The sequence below is a fragment of the Narcine bancroftii genome, chromosome 1, assembly GCF_036971445.1.
Source record: "Narcine bancroftii isolate sNarBan1 chromosome 1, sNarBan1.hap1, whole genome shotgun sequence".
Lineage (NCBI taxonomy): Eukaryota > Metazoa > Chordata > Chondrichthyes > Torpediniformes > Narcinidae > Narcine > Narcine bancroftii.
Genome location: NC_091469.1, coordinates 113930098 through 113945382, shown reverse-complemented (window position 1 = coordinate 113945382; position 15285 = coordinate 113930098). Strand labels below are relative to the sequence as shown.

At 35.8% G+C, this 15285-nt stretch overlaps 1 protein-coding gene across 5 annotated transcripts in view; it reads left to right on the top strand.

The window, feature by feature from the left end:
• The window catches only part of ssbp2b (single stranded DNA binding protein 2b), a 427857-nt gene that overhangs the window by 368914 nt on the left and 43658 nt on the right, over positions 1 to 15285 (top strand). For all 5 annotated transcript variants that reach the window (XM_069936385.1, XM_069936398.1, XM_069936391.1 and 2 more), the window contains 4 exons: positions 283 to 350; positions 10250 to 10298; positions 11784 to 11819; positions 14848 to 14902. In XM_069936385.1, the coding sequence (XP_069792486.1) occupies positions 283 to 350; positions 10250 to 10298; positions 11784 to 11819; positions 14848 to 14902 (208 nt within the window). The remainder of the gene's footprint in view (positions 1 to 282; positions 351 to 10249; positions 10299 to 11783; positions 11820 to 14847; positions 14903 to 15285) is intronic.

The following is a 15285-nucleotide window of genomic DNA, read 5'->3' as shown; positions in this document are numbered from 1 at the left end:
AGTTTATGCATCATTTGTTGAGAAACATTAATTTATTGGTAGGCTAATTGTAAAAAGTTGGTTTGGTAAAAGATCCATCATTTTGATGTGGGCGGGGGGGATGGTGTGGTGGGGGGTAGAGATTTAAGTTTCCAGTAAGCTTTCAATATTATTTATTTTGAAACACAGGCCACATCCTTGAACACTACTTGGGAAATCATTAACCTACTTTCCTTTCTTTCCCCCTTTCTTTCTTGATTTTTGTTTTCTTTATGGTAGTCTGACCCTTGGTTATCATTGCAGAGTTACGGAGGAGGAATGAGGCCCCCACTGAACGCCTTAGGTGGTCCAGGCATGCCAGGGATGAACATGTAAGTAAATTGATGAATTCTTTTTGCAAGTCATCTTTCATGGTACAATTTTAAGTGGAGTACTGAATATAGATATTCAATGAGTCAGAAGTAATGTACACTATGATTTAAATCCATTTTTCCACTAAATTAATCAATAAATAGTTTGTTGCCTCTTGATATAGAGATTGCTATGTTACTTAAAGAGATATATTTGTCAGGGAACCTTTTGGATGGCTGTTCATGCTAGGTTGAATTCAGATGTAATAGTGTATCTCCTGTTCAGTGAAGTACAGTTCAAGATTTGCAAAAGACTTGAGGATTAACTTTATTTTAGAGCTTTAACAAAGTGTAGACCCATAGTTATAGTGAATTGTGTGCAGTAAGTTTTTATGTCATTACAATCTTTCACTTGCCCATTTCCTGAACTTAGATTTTAGCAAGACTATTTTCTAAAGTAAAATTAATTTTTTTTAGTTTATAACCACATTTATTGTAGTAATTTCATATCTAACATTGGTAAGTGGGATTTTATTTATCTTACATTACTCTTGTTCATGAGCACATATAAGAAGGTGCTAAACAATATTAGCGAAGTAAAGCCCAACTAATCCTTCTTCAGAGTACAATGTCATGTCAATAGCGAGTGAACTTTGTCTAAAAATGCTGTCAGGGAACTTGATAGAATGGTACAAAATTATTTGAGGTGCAGATTGGGTGGATAGTTAGAAATGTTGTCCAATGGAAGAGTTATCCAGGATTGCTCTGTCAATGTTTATGCTGAAGAGTATGGTTTAAAGGGGATCTGAGAGGACTTTGTTCACTCAGATGGATGCAATCTGGAATGTACTGCCTGAGAAGGTCATGAAAGGGGGGGGGGGGGGAGGGGGGGGGAGGGGGGTACTCTCACAACATCTAACATTGGATAAGCACTTGAAACATCAATGCATAAAAGCTTATGGACCAGAAGTAGTAAATCAGATTTGTATTGATGAAACTTATTGATTATCATGAACATGGTGGGGGAAAGAGCCTGTTTCTGTGCTATAACTCAGCATAGTTTTAAGGATCTGATATGCCAATAGTGAAATAAGGTATATACAAAGGCGTTGCTACTTGAAACTTAATCATTAAATAAGCGATCAAAGAGAACTGTGAAATAAAATATATAGAACACATTTGGCCTTTAAAGAAGATAGTAAAAGAGCAATGCAGAGTGTCAGAAAAAAAATAAATAGATTAATTGTGATGGTAATTTGTGCTTTGATTTTTACTCTCTTTTGATGAATGCTCAAATACTTCAAATGTTGCTCACTAAAAATCAATTGCAGCAGTTTCCTGAGTGATATTATCAAACTAAGTTTGACTGGCAAGCCTCTTTAATGTTGCTGTTCACTAACAGTACAGGAATATTAACACATACCCTACAGTGTGCATTAAAGTATGAAGTCTCAAGGTGCTTTCTAAATTTGCGCCATCAGCAGGAAATCTTAACCAGCACACCCACAATTTCCAAAGTTCCTGGTCCCTAACCTTAACTCAGATATACCCAGCATTCCAATCTGGAATCACCTTGTACTAATTAAAGTTACAAAAGGGGATAAATTTCATAGCTAATTAATTATGAAATTCAGTTTCACCTCCCAAGTTGATGCTACAGAATTTATGATTGCTGAATCTAGTTCACCTGAGGTACGTATTGTTTGGAAAGTCAAACTGGAAAAAGGGATTTAAAAATAGATAAGAATTTACATCTTTAAATCTCGACAACTGTAATTGGTTTATTCTATTTAGAAATGCTTCCAGCCCATGTGTCACTTTGTACTCTAAATGACAATGCTCTTTAAAGGTAAGAATGCAGATAGAAAAAAAATTAGAGATGTAATTTTCAATTTTTATTAATCTGTATTCATATCTTTAAAGACTTTGTTATCTACCACTATCTACTACTCTTTGTGAAGACAAATCATTTTATTTTGTTTAAACTATTTTTTTCTTCAGAATATAGTATATTTTCTGCATTGAGTTGCATCTGTTGTTTCTCTCAGATGACATCTTATAACACTTGTTTTTCCTCACAGTCTTGCATGTCTATAGTTGAATGCAATCATTCATGTCCAATTCTAAATCATTCACAGAATTAATGAGATTTATGGAGCATCACACCATCGTTCTTTGACTGTATGTGACTTTTATTCCCCTTCATACTGTTATAAGCTCAGAAGTCCCCTAAACCCAGCAGTAATAGATATTCACCAAGACAAGTGATAACTTAAACAAAAGTTGCTTTTAATTATCTTTAAACATCAGAACAGGAAAAAACTCTAACTTATTACTATTAACTTACTTAACCTAACTTAACCCACTTCTAATTCTAATCACACGTGTATGTAATGTGTGTGTAAGTTCAGAGATGTTCTTTGATTCACAGTTCAATCTCACTTTTCACTCCCCCAAGTTCACTGGTTGCAGGCAATTCTTATACTGTGCACAGAATTTAACATTTATGAATTTTACCAGGCTTTGGTGCTTGAAAGGTAAATGGTTACCACTCAGGAAGGTTTCTGTCAGTTTTCAGAGAGAGATTTGTTGGTCGCGAGACACAAACTGATCCCTTTTAATCAGCCATGTCAGTGTCTTGCCGAAGTAACTTGCCCCATTTGGATTTTCCAGATGATAACCTCTTTCTTTCAGGTCACCACAGAGTTCCTTTCTGTTTGTCTTATTTCAAGTGAAACATTAGGCAGCCAGTCGTCTCCTCTTGTATGGACCACAAGGGCTTTGACCAGGCTGATCTAAGAACTTACAACCATCTTCATAATGGGATTTTTTCACAAGCTTGTCATGTTCCAGTCCCAGCTGCTGCTGCTGAACAGTAGAACTGAATTCTCTCTCTCTCTCTTTCTCTCCCCCCCCAGAGAAAAACCTGTTTTACTCTCTCTGCTTGCAAAACCACATGACCATCTTAGAACAGTATCCTGCACTCAGACAGCCTGTGGCTCCAGATGTAATCCTTCGAGATGCTTTCCAAAACAACAATTCATTTGTAAGGTCTCTATAGGCACTCCCCAAAGCTTTTGCAAAGGCAGTCAGAGCCAGAATGTCTGGCTTGCACAGAGCTCCAGTATTTTAAATGAGATCTGTTTTGAAGTGTTTGTATGTGACCCATACTAAGAATAACCTGGCACAATTTATCTCCTTTAAAACATCTATATACAATTTAAAATACAACATTATATCTGTCACAATACTAAGTAATAAATGGCATTCAGAATTAATGCTTTGTTATTTTTACTTTATCTCTCTGTTTGTAACCATCAGCATTCTATCTCATAGTCAGCTCTCCAGCAGTGTGGTTAAATTACCACGTGCATCAACATTCATAAAATGTATCTTATGTGCCATCTTATCAATGCTTCTGACAATCCAAGTACTTAACATCTACCAGAAAAAAAATCTGCCCTCACCCAGTTCAGGAAATTATAGCATCGTGTTCCCATTATTATCCATGGAATTTGGAAATATCATACAATGTGATTTGGATAATAAGAGATTTAAAATAAAGCATAGACAACTAGATATGTGGTAATGTATTTAATACAAAACAATTATGTGGTGGTGTATTTTGATGTGAAGAATATTGAGAGGCAATATAAACTGAATGGCATGAATTTAAGGAAAAGTGAGGCTAGAGAGACAAGAAAGAAGGTTCAGGAAAGTTTAAAAGTCTTCTAGCAAAGTAAATGGGATTACTTGCATTATTAATAGTGGCATTAAGCGACGAAGAAGGTAAAGTACTTAAAACTATATCTTTTTCCAGGCATCATACATTTGAAAGTATGATAAAGACAAAAGACATGCAGAGAAATTTACTAGAACAATATGAATGATGAGGGACAATTTATATGAATAGATCAGAGAAGTTAGAGTTGTTTAACTTAAAACAGAGCAATTGATAAAGTCTTCAACATCATTAAAGACTTCAGAATGTCCATTGTCAGGTCCATGACTGAAGAAATGATTTCTGGTCACAGAGTTGGTAATGGCCAAAACACTCAGGGTGAGATGAGAGAGCTGTAACGGTTGAGAAATTGACCATAAAAATGGAATTTAAATAGTGCTGTCTGTTACCCTGGTGCTTTTGGAACACAACCTTCATGCCCACAGCTCATTCTCGTGTGTGTATGCACCTTGTGAATCACATTCATTTTCCAACTATGTCTCATTAATTATGTGCTTAACACACACACTTGCTAAAATCAATCAGTGTGACTTTTTGCTTGGTCTCCAGCTCATGGCTGCTGAGCATCATTGTACTGCATCTCAATTCCCGGAGAATGGTGGCTGAAATGATGAAGCACAGAAATAGAAGGTCCCTCGTTCCATGTTGTTGCTGACCTTGACATTCTTATTGAAAAGATCAACAGTTGCCTCGAGATTTCGCCTACCAGAGAAGTGTTCCCTCTCATCTCATACTCGCACAACTGGGCTGTGTGTGCACACACATGGGCCCAAATGTGCATGCATAGATTTCCTTTGTGCGTGAGGGGACACTGCGAGAGCCCAGTCAAAAAAACACCAGACCAAGATAAAGTACTTAAAAGGAAAATACTGCAGATACAGTACTGGAAATACAAAATAAAATCATTATCTATTGGAAATACTCATTAGGTCATGTAACTTCAGTGGAGAAAGAACCAGAATTAATGTTCCTCTCCACTATTGTTTATAGTGTGGACACTGGAATGTTAAGCTCCAGCTTTTATGATATGTGCTATAGTGGTTAATGATTTTACCTGTAATGGGGAAAACTCTGCATTGGACCATTTCAAAGTGGGATTTTTGTTTATTCTAGCTCAATGTACTTGTGATTGTTGTCATTGTAAGAAGGACGAGTTCAAGCAAATTCATTTGGTAATCAGTGTGACACAAGAGCATAAAATTAAAAGCAGGAGTAAGTCATCTGGACCGTTGAGTCGGCTCTGCCATTTAATAAGCTCATGGCTGATCTGGCTATGGGTCTCAGCTCCACCCACCTGCATTTCCCCATAACCCTTAATTCCCCTATTGTGCAAAAATATTTAACTGTGTCTTGAACAATTTAGTGAGGTAGACTTCCCTGCTTTCTTGGGCAGACACTATCACCGATTCTCTACCCTTTGGGAAAAGCAGTTCCTCATTAATTCATCCTTAATTTATTTCCCCAAATATTGAGGCTATATCCTCTGATTCAGTAGTTCGCAACCTTTTTATTTCCACCCACATACCACCTTAAGCAATCCCTTACTAATCACAGAGCACCTATGGCATAGGGAATACTTAGTGGTATGTGAGTGGAAAGAAAAAGGTTGAGAACTCCAGCTCTAGTTCTTGTCTTGCATACCAGTAGGAACAACATTCTTACTTCCAACTTATCTATCCCTTTCATTAAATGTAAATTTAGTCATACAGCACAGTAACAGGCCCTTCTGGCCCATGAGCCCATGCCACCAAAATACCCCAAATTAACTAACAACCCCATACATTTTGAAGGGTGGGAAGAAACCATTTGCATTTTCTGTCCCCCACTTTTATTTTTTCTATTTTCCAACTTTTGATCTCATCTTTCTACCTGGATTCCAATCCTACTGCTATATTACTTTTAACCCTCCCCAACAGCAATTGCAAACAACTCCCTAGGATATTGATTCCAGTCCTGCGCAGATGTAATCCATTTAGTTCAGACTGGTTCCAATGATCCAGGAGTCTCAATCCATCCCCCCTACACTTCTGCTCAAGCGATGCATTCTTTTGAACTATTCTGCTATTTCTGTTCTGACTATCATGTGACACTGGTAGCCATTCTGAGATTACTACCTTTGAGGTCCTACTTTTTTTTTAACAACTCCTAGCTCCATAAATTTGGCTTTTCAAATCTCATCCTGTTTACCGACATTGTTGGTATTTATATGCACCATGAAAACTGGCTGTTCCCCCCCCATCCCACTCCAAGACATCCTTGACCCTTGCGCCTGGGAGGCAACATACCATCTTGAAATCCAGTTATCTTAAATATATAAGCCCAGAAGAGGTGCAATGCAGTTTCACCAGGATATTGTCAGAGTTCCAAATGTTTGACTGAGGAGAGATTATAGGTATTTATACCCTGAAATATAGAATAGTAGGTTTTATTAAGCCTTCTAGTCTTTTGAAATAATTGGGAAGACAGAGATTACACTTTTGTACTGAAGGAGAGTCCAGAGTACAATCATTTAGGAAACAATTTTTCATGCAAAGGTGTAGAACTACCTGTATATCCCAAAGGAACTGGGTAATAATGTCACTTTAAGCTAAACATTTCTTAAACCAAGTCGCAGGAGGATATGGAAAAGGTACAGATCAAGCATGACCTCGTCATATGTTCAGACCTGCTGAATGTGGTACTTCATTCTATATGTATTTTTCCTTATATACATTCAAGTTGGCATACCACTAAAAATAATTCTTTCCTTTCATTTCATTGAATGTACGTTTATTTACAAACTTATAAATCTTTGAAATTTTCATTGGGATAATTACTATTTTTCTTTTAAAATTATTTCTTAATCTTTTTTATTTCCTTTATCCAACTTTTATATCTTTTGTTTACTATGTTAATTTCTTACAATCTGCCCTTGGAAACCCAAAGTAGATGCATGACTTTATCATTGATTACATAACAATATAAGAAAGAACAGGAGTGGCAAGTTGGCCTTTGCCATTCATCAAAATTGTGCCTCATTATCTGCCTCAATTCCATTTTTCTGCCCAACTCCATATCTTTTAATTCCTTTAACTTCAAGAAATCTAGTCAATCCATAATTTGAATGAACACACTAACTGAATCCCCAGAGCCTTCTGAGTTAGAGAAAAAAAAATCTACCTTTTTGTGAGAAGCAATTTTTCTCCTCAACTTTTAGAAACTCTTCAAGATGCAGGCCTATTCTGCGATAGCAAATCTCTCATCCCTGGATCCAATGAATGAATCTTGTTTCTTTTTAAAGTATCATTATTGAATTTAATTAAAAAAAATACACATATGATATGAATTTAATACATTTGCTAGAGAAAAAGCAAAAAATTTGAACATTTCAAATATAACCTTGATTATACATAATATAAATTGAGTGCACCCTTTCAAATCAAACCCACTATATAAAAAATATTGAAAAGAAAATAAAGGAAAAAGAGAAAGAAAAGAAATCCCACTAATAATCAAATCCCTCCTAAACAAGTCAAATTTGCATATCTAATAAAAATAGGAAAAGAAGGATGAATTCAGAAACCAGACACCGTTGTTCAGGAGGATCCAAAGACCCTAATTCTTTAAATTATGATAATACTCCATGAATGGACCCCATGTCTTTTAAAAGTTCACCGTTACATCTTTAACATTATGTCTGATTTTTTTCCCTAAACTTAGGAAGGACATAACCTTCTGTAATCATTGAATATGTGTAGGTGGAAAGCTGTCTTTCCATTTCATCAAAATTGTCTGTCGAGCTATCAATGAGGTAAAAGCTAAAATTTCCTTCTGAGATGGAGTCAACAATATTTCCTCATCTTGAGAAAAACCAAATGGAGCAATTAAGGGACATGGTTCTAACGTGACCTTAAAAATGATAAAGTTTGAAAGTAATTTTTCCAAAAACTTTCTAAACTAGGGCAAGTCCAAAACATATGTATCAATGAAGCCTCAAAAATTTTACATTTACTTAACTTTTGAAATATGTGCTCTGTGTACCACTTTAAATTGCAACAAACAATGTTGAGCACAAAATGAGGATTCATTAATGAAGTTTAGAACAGTATTCAAGTCCACATCTGGAAGTGACAAATTCAAATCATGCTTCCAATCACTCTTGATCTTAACTAGTGAAAATGTTCTCAAATCCATCAAATTACTATAAATAATTGATATTGAGCCTCTATGAGAAAATAGAAAGTCAAAAAGTCAATCAAGAATATCTGTTTCAGAAATCCATGGAAAATCAGAGAGCTTGGACTGAAGAAAATGTCTGACTTGTAGATATCTTAAAAAATGACTATTGGATAATTTAAATTTTACCCTCAATTATTCAAAAGAAGCAAATTTATTTTGAATAAAAATATATTTAAAATTATTAATCCCCAATCTACACCATTCTCTGAAACCTGCATTTGATAAAGGTTTTTAAAAAGATGATTAATTGAAATAGAACTGGCTAGAGAAAAACTATTGATTCAAAAAAAAATTCTGTATAGTGCCCATTTTCTCAACCTATGTCTCATTACTGGATTACTTATTAATTTAGAAAAATAAGGAAAAGAAAGACACTAGGACTGCCAACATAGATGTTATTTTTGAAAAATTCAGTTCCATTTCCACCCAAGAAGGGCATTCAACTAATTTTTCAAATTTTAATAAAAGAAGCACATTATGTATATTGACCACCCAGTATAGAATCTGAAACCAGAACTCCACTCTTTTTTGTTTTTTGAAGATGCGCTTTATTTAAGTGAGGTTGTTTTCCTTGCCATACGAGGAAATAAATTAGTCCAGTGAGTAAAAAGAAAGATGTAGGGATAAAAATTGGAATAGACTGAAAAAGATATAAACAATTTCATTAATATATTAATTCTAATCTATAGAACATAGATCTATATTCCTAGTCTATATAATCCTAGTATATAAATCTATTATAGTCTATATCATCCTCTTCTATGATAGCAAACCTCTCATCCCTGGATCCAATGAATGAATCTTAATTGCATTCTATACGAAGACGAGCATTTTTTTACATATGAAAACCAAAAAATGTACAAAATACTTCAGGACCTATGTGAATTATGGCCAACAGACCACTTTCTTTCTTAATTATTTGCATTGTCTGCATGTTTGTCTTTTGTGATGTGTCCAAGGACACAAAGATCCATTTAAAGCTCAACTTTAGCCAAGCTCTCACTCATGCAATAATTGAAAGGACAATCACATAGATCCAGAAAAACAAGAAAGAAAGGGAATTCAATGCTCTCCTCCATGTCTGGACTGTCTACCATCTTTTGTATAGGTCTGGTCAGTTCTCTCACCAGGAATGGTCTGAAGCTACTGCAAAGAACAAGCTGAACAATGGAGCCCAAAAATGCCTTTAACCATTCACAATAGAAGCAATAGATTATTGGAAGGCTATGATTTTTGAAGGGGCTTCTAATGAATTATTTAACATAAAATTGACCATTGAAAAGTGATACAGGGAGATGAATTGTGCTAAAATCTCTGTGATGGTACAGATCTTCCAATTTCCCGCTTGTATCTAAACCTTGTACATTGTACTCTTAGTATTTTTGTGAATGAACCACAGATATTGTCTGCTTGGAACAAAAGCTCCAAATTCTACCACTAATGTGTATGTGATTCATGACCAATGGTCACTAATGAACCTGAAATGATCACTGTAGGATCTAGCGTGCATATGATTTTATGTGCAATTTGGATACTGAACAATATGAGAAAATAAGTTCAATTTCTATTTGGCATACCCTGTTTACTCCAAATCAGAATGCACTTAACCTTTGTCTTTATTCATTTTGTACTTAAATATTCAAATATATGGATTTACTGTTTGATTTGCCAATTTTGCAGGTCCATAATCTCGACTGTGTTGATTGTTGGTTATAAAATATTTTCATCTGTGAATCACAATCTAAATCCAATGTAGTAAAAAAGTTAAAAGTCTGCTGGTTTGTGTGGCACCGAATAAAATGAGAATTAAATGTTCAAAAGATGCTTGTATTTTAAACAAGAAAGATGATGGCTGGAATAGCTGTAACCAGTGAGAATGCAAGTTTTTCTTCTCAGTAAGATCAATTGCATGTTATTCATTTCTTTGAATTAAAACTCCATCTGTCGCTATTTGCTGCAGGGGTCCTGGAGGTGGTCGACCCTGGCCAAATCCACCTAATGCCAACTCTGTAAGTATAATGCATATGACTCACACAAGTAATAAACCCTTCAGTGCTCAACTAGGATGTATATATTAAAACATTGACTTTCATATTATAATGGGGTTCTTTCACAAATGCAGTTATTCACAATTAGAATCGGTGAATACTTGTGGACAAATAAATGGAAAATGTGGCACAGAATCTGAAATATGCACCCACTCTTTCATGAAATTAAACTATTTTCGTAGTAATGAATAAATGGACTCTGATTTTGTACTATTAATTTTGTCATTGTTATCAGTTAAGAATAGGTTGGCTGAAGAAAATGTGAACTTTGCCTTTACTTTGGTGTAGAAGTTGCTGTACAGGCAACATACCTCAGTGGTGCTTCTTTGCCTTCCACTTTGAGTGCTTTCAATACATTTACTATAACGATATTAACCCTGATGACAAAATTCAGGGTGGTACTGATCGTTTTAGAAAAGGATGGGTCCATAATCAATTGTAAATATACTATTCTCATGTAATATTAAATATAAATCACCTTTTAAAATAATTGGTGTTTTTGTTTATAAGAAAGCTAAAAACTGTTTCCTCCTCCAACAATCAATTGCACATTCAGTTATTTATGTGAGTGGACGTTAAAATAAACATAATAAAGGTGGTTAACTAGCTATCAATCTCTTTTACCCATGTTGTTCCTGAGATGTTATTTTAGCATGACGGAACAGGTTGTGTGTTCATGCAAAATCAAAATCAAGGAACTTGATTCCATTGAGTTGAGACTTCAAAATCAATTTCTATTTGCAGTTTTCATGTTACAACTGCATAAAATGCTGGTGAGACCATACTGCACAATTTTGGCTGTCCAGCTATAAGAAAGATAGCACTAAACTAGAAAGGATGCAGAAAAGACTCAGGAGAATTTAGGACAGCATGGTTAGCGTAGCAGTTAGCACAACACTATTAACAGCACCAGCCATTGGGACTGGGGTTTAAATTCCACCCTGTCTGGACGGAGTTCCCCGTGTCACCGTGTGTTTTCCCTGGGTGTTCCAGTTTTCTCCTACCATTCAAAATGTATCAGGGATTGTGGGTCAATTGGGTGTAAATGGGTGGCATGGGCTCGAGGGCCAGAAGTGCCTGATACTGCACTGTATGTCTATTTTTTTTTTTAATTAACATTTTATGTTACCAGGATTGGTGGCTTTGAATCATAATGAGGTGGGTAGGTTGGGACTTTTCTCCCTGGGTCATAGGAGGCTGAGGGGAGATCACTAGAATTATCACCAGCACGGATAAGTTAAGTAGGCACAGTATTTTGTACCAGGATAGGGGAGTATAAAATTAGTGGGCATAGATTTAACTTGAAAGGGGAAAGATGAATTACACTGAAATAAAAAAGAATTATAATGGTGCTTAAGATTAATTATGATTGCATTAAATATTTGGGTATTTTCCACCTTTGGAATGGGAAAAAAGATGACTGACTGCTGACTCTATTTGTTGCAGATACCATATTCATCAGCATCACCTGGCAATTATGTGGTGAGTGGTATTTCATTCTCTATTATATGTTGTGCAGCTTTGTTAAAACACAAAAATAGATTGTCCAATTTATTTGTCTATTTGACTGGAAAGAGAACATCTGATTTTTCTGTTTGGTTGATGGTTGTTGATGTTCATTGGTAAAACCATATTCATTGTGGTCAAAATTGTTGTGAGAACAGCTATTCATCTACATATGGTACCAAGGTAAATGGTCTTTGATGTTAAATAAGTTACAAATCAACTTCGGATTTTTGCAATTTCAAATGAAATTAAAAATAAACTCAAAGTTGATTGGCCAAGTTCCCTGAGAATGAACAAGAGTTTGCACGGGCTTTAAATGTGCATTGGATGTAAGGAGATCTGAATTCATAATTTAAAGGTTTAATTGCTGTTTGTTCATAATGGTGAAGGAAACTCCTAAAGTGCCAGTATATGACAATCAGTTTGAGTTTAATGACTGTTCTGCATTTGTACAACTGTGCCAACAGTTCCATGTGGAACTGATATTTACCAACATAAATATCACCCAGTTCAGGACTTAAGCATATGGAGTTGAATCATCTCTGATGCTCTGTGGATATGAAGAATCTAGAATTACTCAGTATTTGCTCTAGAGAATGTGGATCCCTATGTGTTCTGCACCAGGGGATGAGCCTACATTCACCATGGAGTGACAGATGATTGTCGGATAGATTGTACTTTTATTGAATATTAGTGGAGTAGAACCCCATTAAAATGTCACATTGCAGTATACTCTGGGTTCTCTAAAGATAGTATAAATCTTTCACCATTTCTAAAATGTCACATAGTTGTCTTTTATTCTTCATAGCATTGACCACCTTCCTCCACTCATTGTCTCAAGCTCAATCACCTCCTTCCTGTCATATCAATTGATCAAATAACCCAACCCAAAACCTTGATTTTCTATATCCCTACCACCCCATTCTCTGTCTTTGAGTTCCCAGGACCTTCTGCATTTGCCTAATACCACTGTCAGATTTCCTGGTCATAGAATAAACGGGTTTCACCAACTACATCCATACCTTGAAGAGGGGATAATGCCCAAAATGTCAGTTATATGTCTTTACCTCTTGTGGATGGTGTGAGACCTGTTGAGTTCCTCTCGCATTGTAATCACAATGTCTGCATTTCGTGTTTGACTTGTTTCCCCCTCAAATCCTAGTTCACTATACAAATTGCATACTCTATGCCCTGGAATCGGTAAGCATTCTGTGAATTCCTATGTATTCCTGGATTTCCCTGCTCATTGATGCCAAGATCATGGTCACTTTTGTATTGCACCTGGTTTTAAGATTAATCCAGTCTGTAGCACTTATTTCTGCTACATCTTGTGGTTTGCTGCTATTGATTCTTTAGAATGTGCATCTGAAGTCCCAACCTCCATACTCAAAGAGAGAAGACATCATTGACTTTTTCTTTAACCCACAGAAGCAGGCAGGGCTGCCACAACAATTTGATAACATTCAATTATAGCCTTCTCCAACTTGCAACCATTCATAAACAGCACTTAAATACTATTGCTCCTTGCAGAGATTCCCCTGACAGTCTCCTGGAGGCTCACCAGCACAAAGGATTTGGCATACTCCACAAGTCTTCCCATTATAGAATGGCCTTTGCTTATTTCATGCAGCATTACTTCCAGTTGTCTGTTTTTTGAAGAGGTGACCAAGAAAATGAGGACAATGCGGCAGACATTGTGTACATGGACTCAACAAGGCCCCAGGTGGGAGACTGGTTCAGGTCAGATCACACGTGATCCAACGTGGGCTGGCCAATTGGCTTGATGGTATGAGTCAGGAAGGTAGTGGAGGATTGTTACTCAGTTTGGAGTCCTATGACCAGTGGTGCTGGATCCACAACTGCTTGTCATCTATGTTAATAATTACAATGACAATGTTTGTGGATTACATCAAAATTAATGGCACAATGGACAGTGAAGAAGATTATCTAAGATTACAGCAGAATCTAAATGAACTGGGAAAGTGAGCCAAGGAATAGCAAATGGAATTAAATTGAACAAGGGTGAAGTTAAACCAGGACTGGACTTGCACAGTCAATTGTAAGACCCTGGAGAGTGTGTAGACCAAAGGGAATTGAAGGTACTGATACATGATTCAAAGAAAGTAATGACACAGGTAGGTAGAATGGCATTTGAAAGGCTTGTCTTCAGTGGTTGGGGCATTGTGTACAGTTGCAGGGATATCATATTAAAACTATACAAGACTGGTGAGACGGCTTTTGGAGTACTGTGTGCAGGTTTGGTCATCAAGTCTTTGGAAAAATATCAGCTAGAAGGGTGCAGTAGAAATTCTCAAGATTGGTAGCCATGAATTGTATGAAGAGGCTGTATAGACAAGAATATTTCTCCTTAGAGATAACTTTATCATTATTGTAATTCTGTTTGTGGAAGCTTGCTTTGTTCAAATTGGCTGCCTTGGTTTCTAAATTTTAATCATGATGGCATTTCAGAACTAATTTGAGATAGCTGAAGGATATAAAAGGTGTTCTGTAAATGCAAAATGTTTCTACTTAAGTAAGCAAATGTTGCCATCATGCAATCATCCAACACTAGAATTAAAGCAATAATTCAGATTGGTTAAAAGGAAATAATATTTAAACTTATTTCCTTTTATTTGTAGTGGTTAGTTCTGAACCTTATCAAAGTGGCCATTGTAGTTTGCCTGCCTATAAGGTGAATGTGGTTGATTTAGACTATTGGCCTTTTGGGGAAATAATAGACAACTTGATCCTGGCATTCATGCTTACATTCTTTGATGTAAAGTTCATCGGATATTATGCTACATCTTATGGAGTATTGAGCTACAAAAGCCAATAGAGTCACAAAACGCTGAAGGAAAAAAATTTAAATGTAATGTATCACAGATCTACAGATTGTCATTTGGAGTAGCTACAAACAGATGGTTCTATGTAATTAGCTGATTAAATTTACTATATTTCAGAGAGCTAATTAAACACTAAACTTCTAATGAACATTGTTTTTCAGGGTCCCCCAGGTGGTGGAGGACCTCCAGGAACTCCCATCATGCCTAGCCCAGGAGGTAAAAACATGTTAGCTTGTACACTTATAATTTTGTTGTTAGTGTTATTCATATTGCAAGTCTTGAAGATTAAAAATATATCTGTTGTTGCCTTACAGAGTTTATTCACAAAAATATTTGATTTGCAATTTGTTACTGATATTCGTGTTAGATAAACTGATTACAAGGGATTGGGAAAGTAAGCCAATCAAAGAAAGGTAGTATGAATAAGTACCTAAAAAAGGTTAATTTTTTTTGATTACATACTCTTAGCAAAGTCGTTGCTTGCATAAACAGCTACGTCCTGATCAAGACTCATTTTAAACCGTTGAACCTTGACTTCCACAAGACTTGCCTTAAGCTTTCTCCTTATGACTTACCTTCTTTCAAGCAATTGTTCTTTA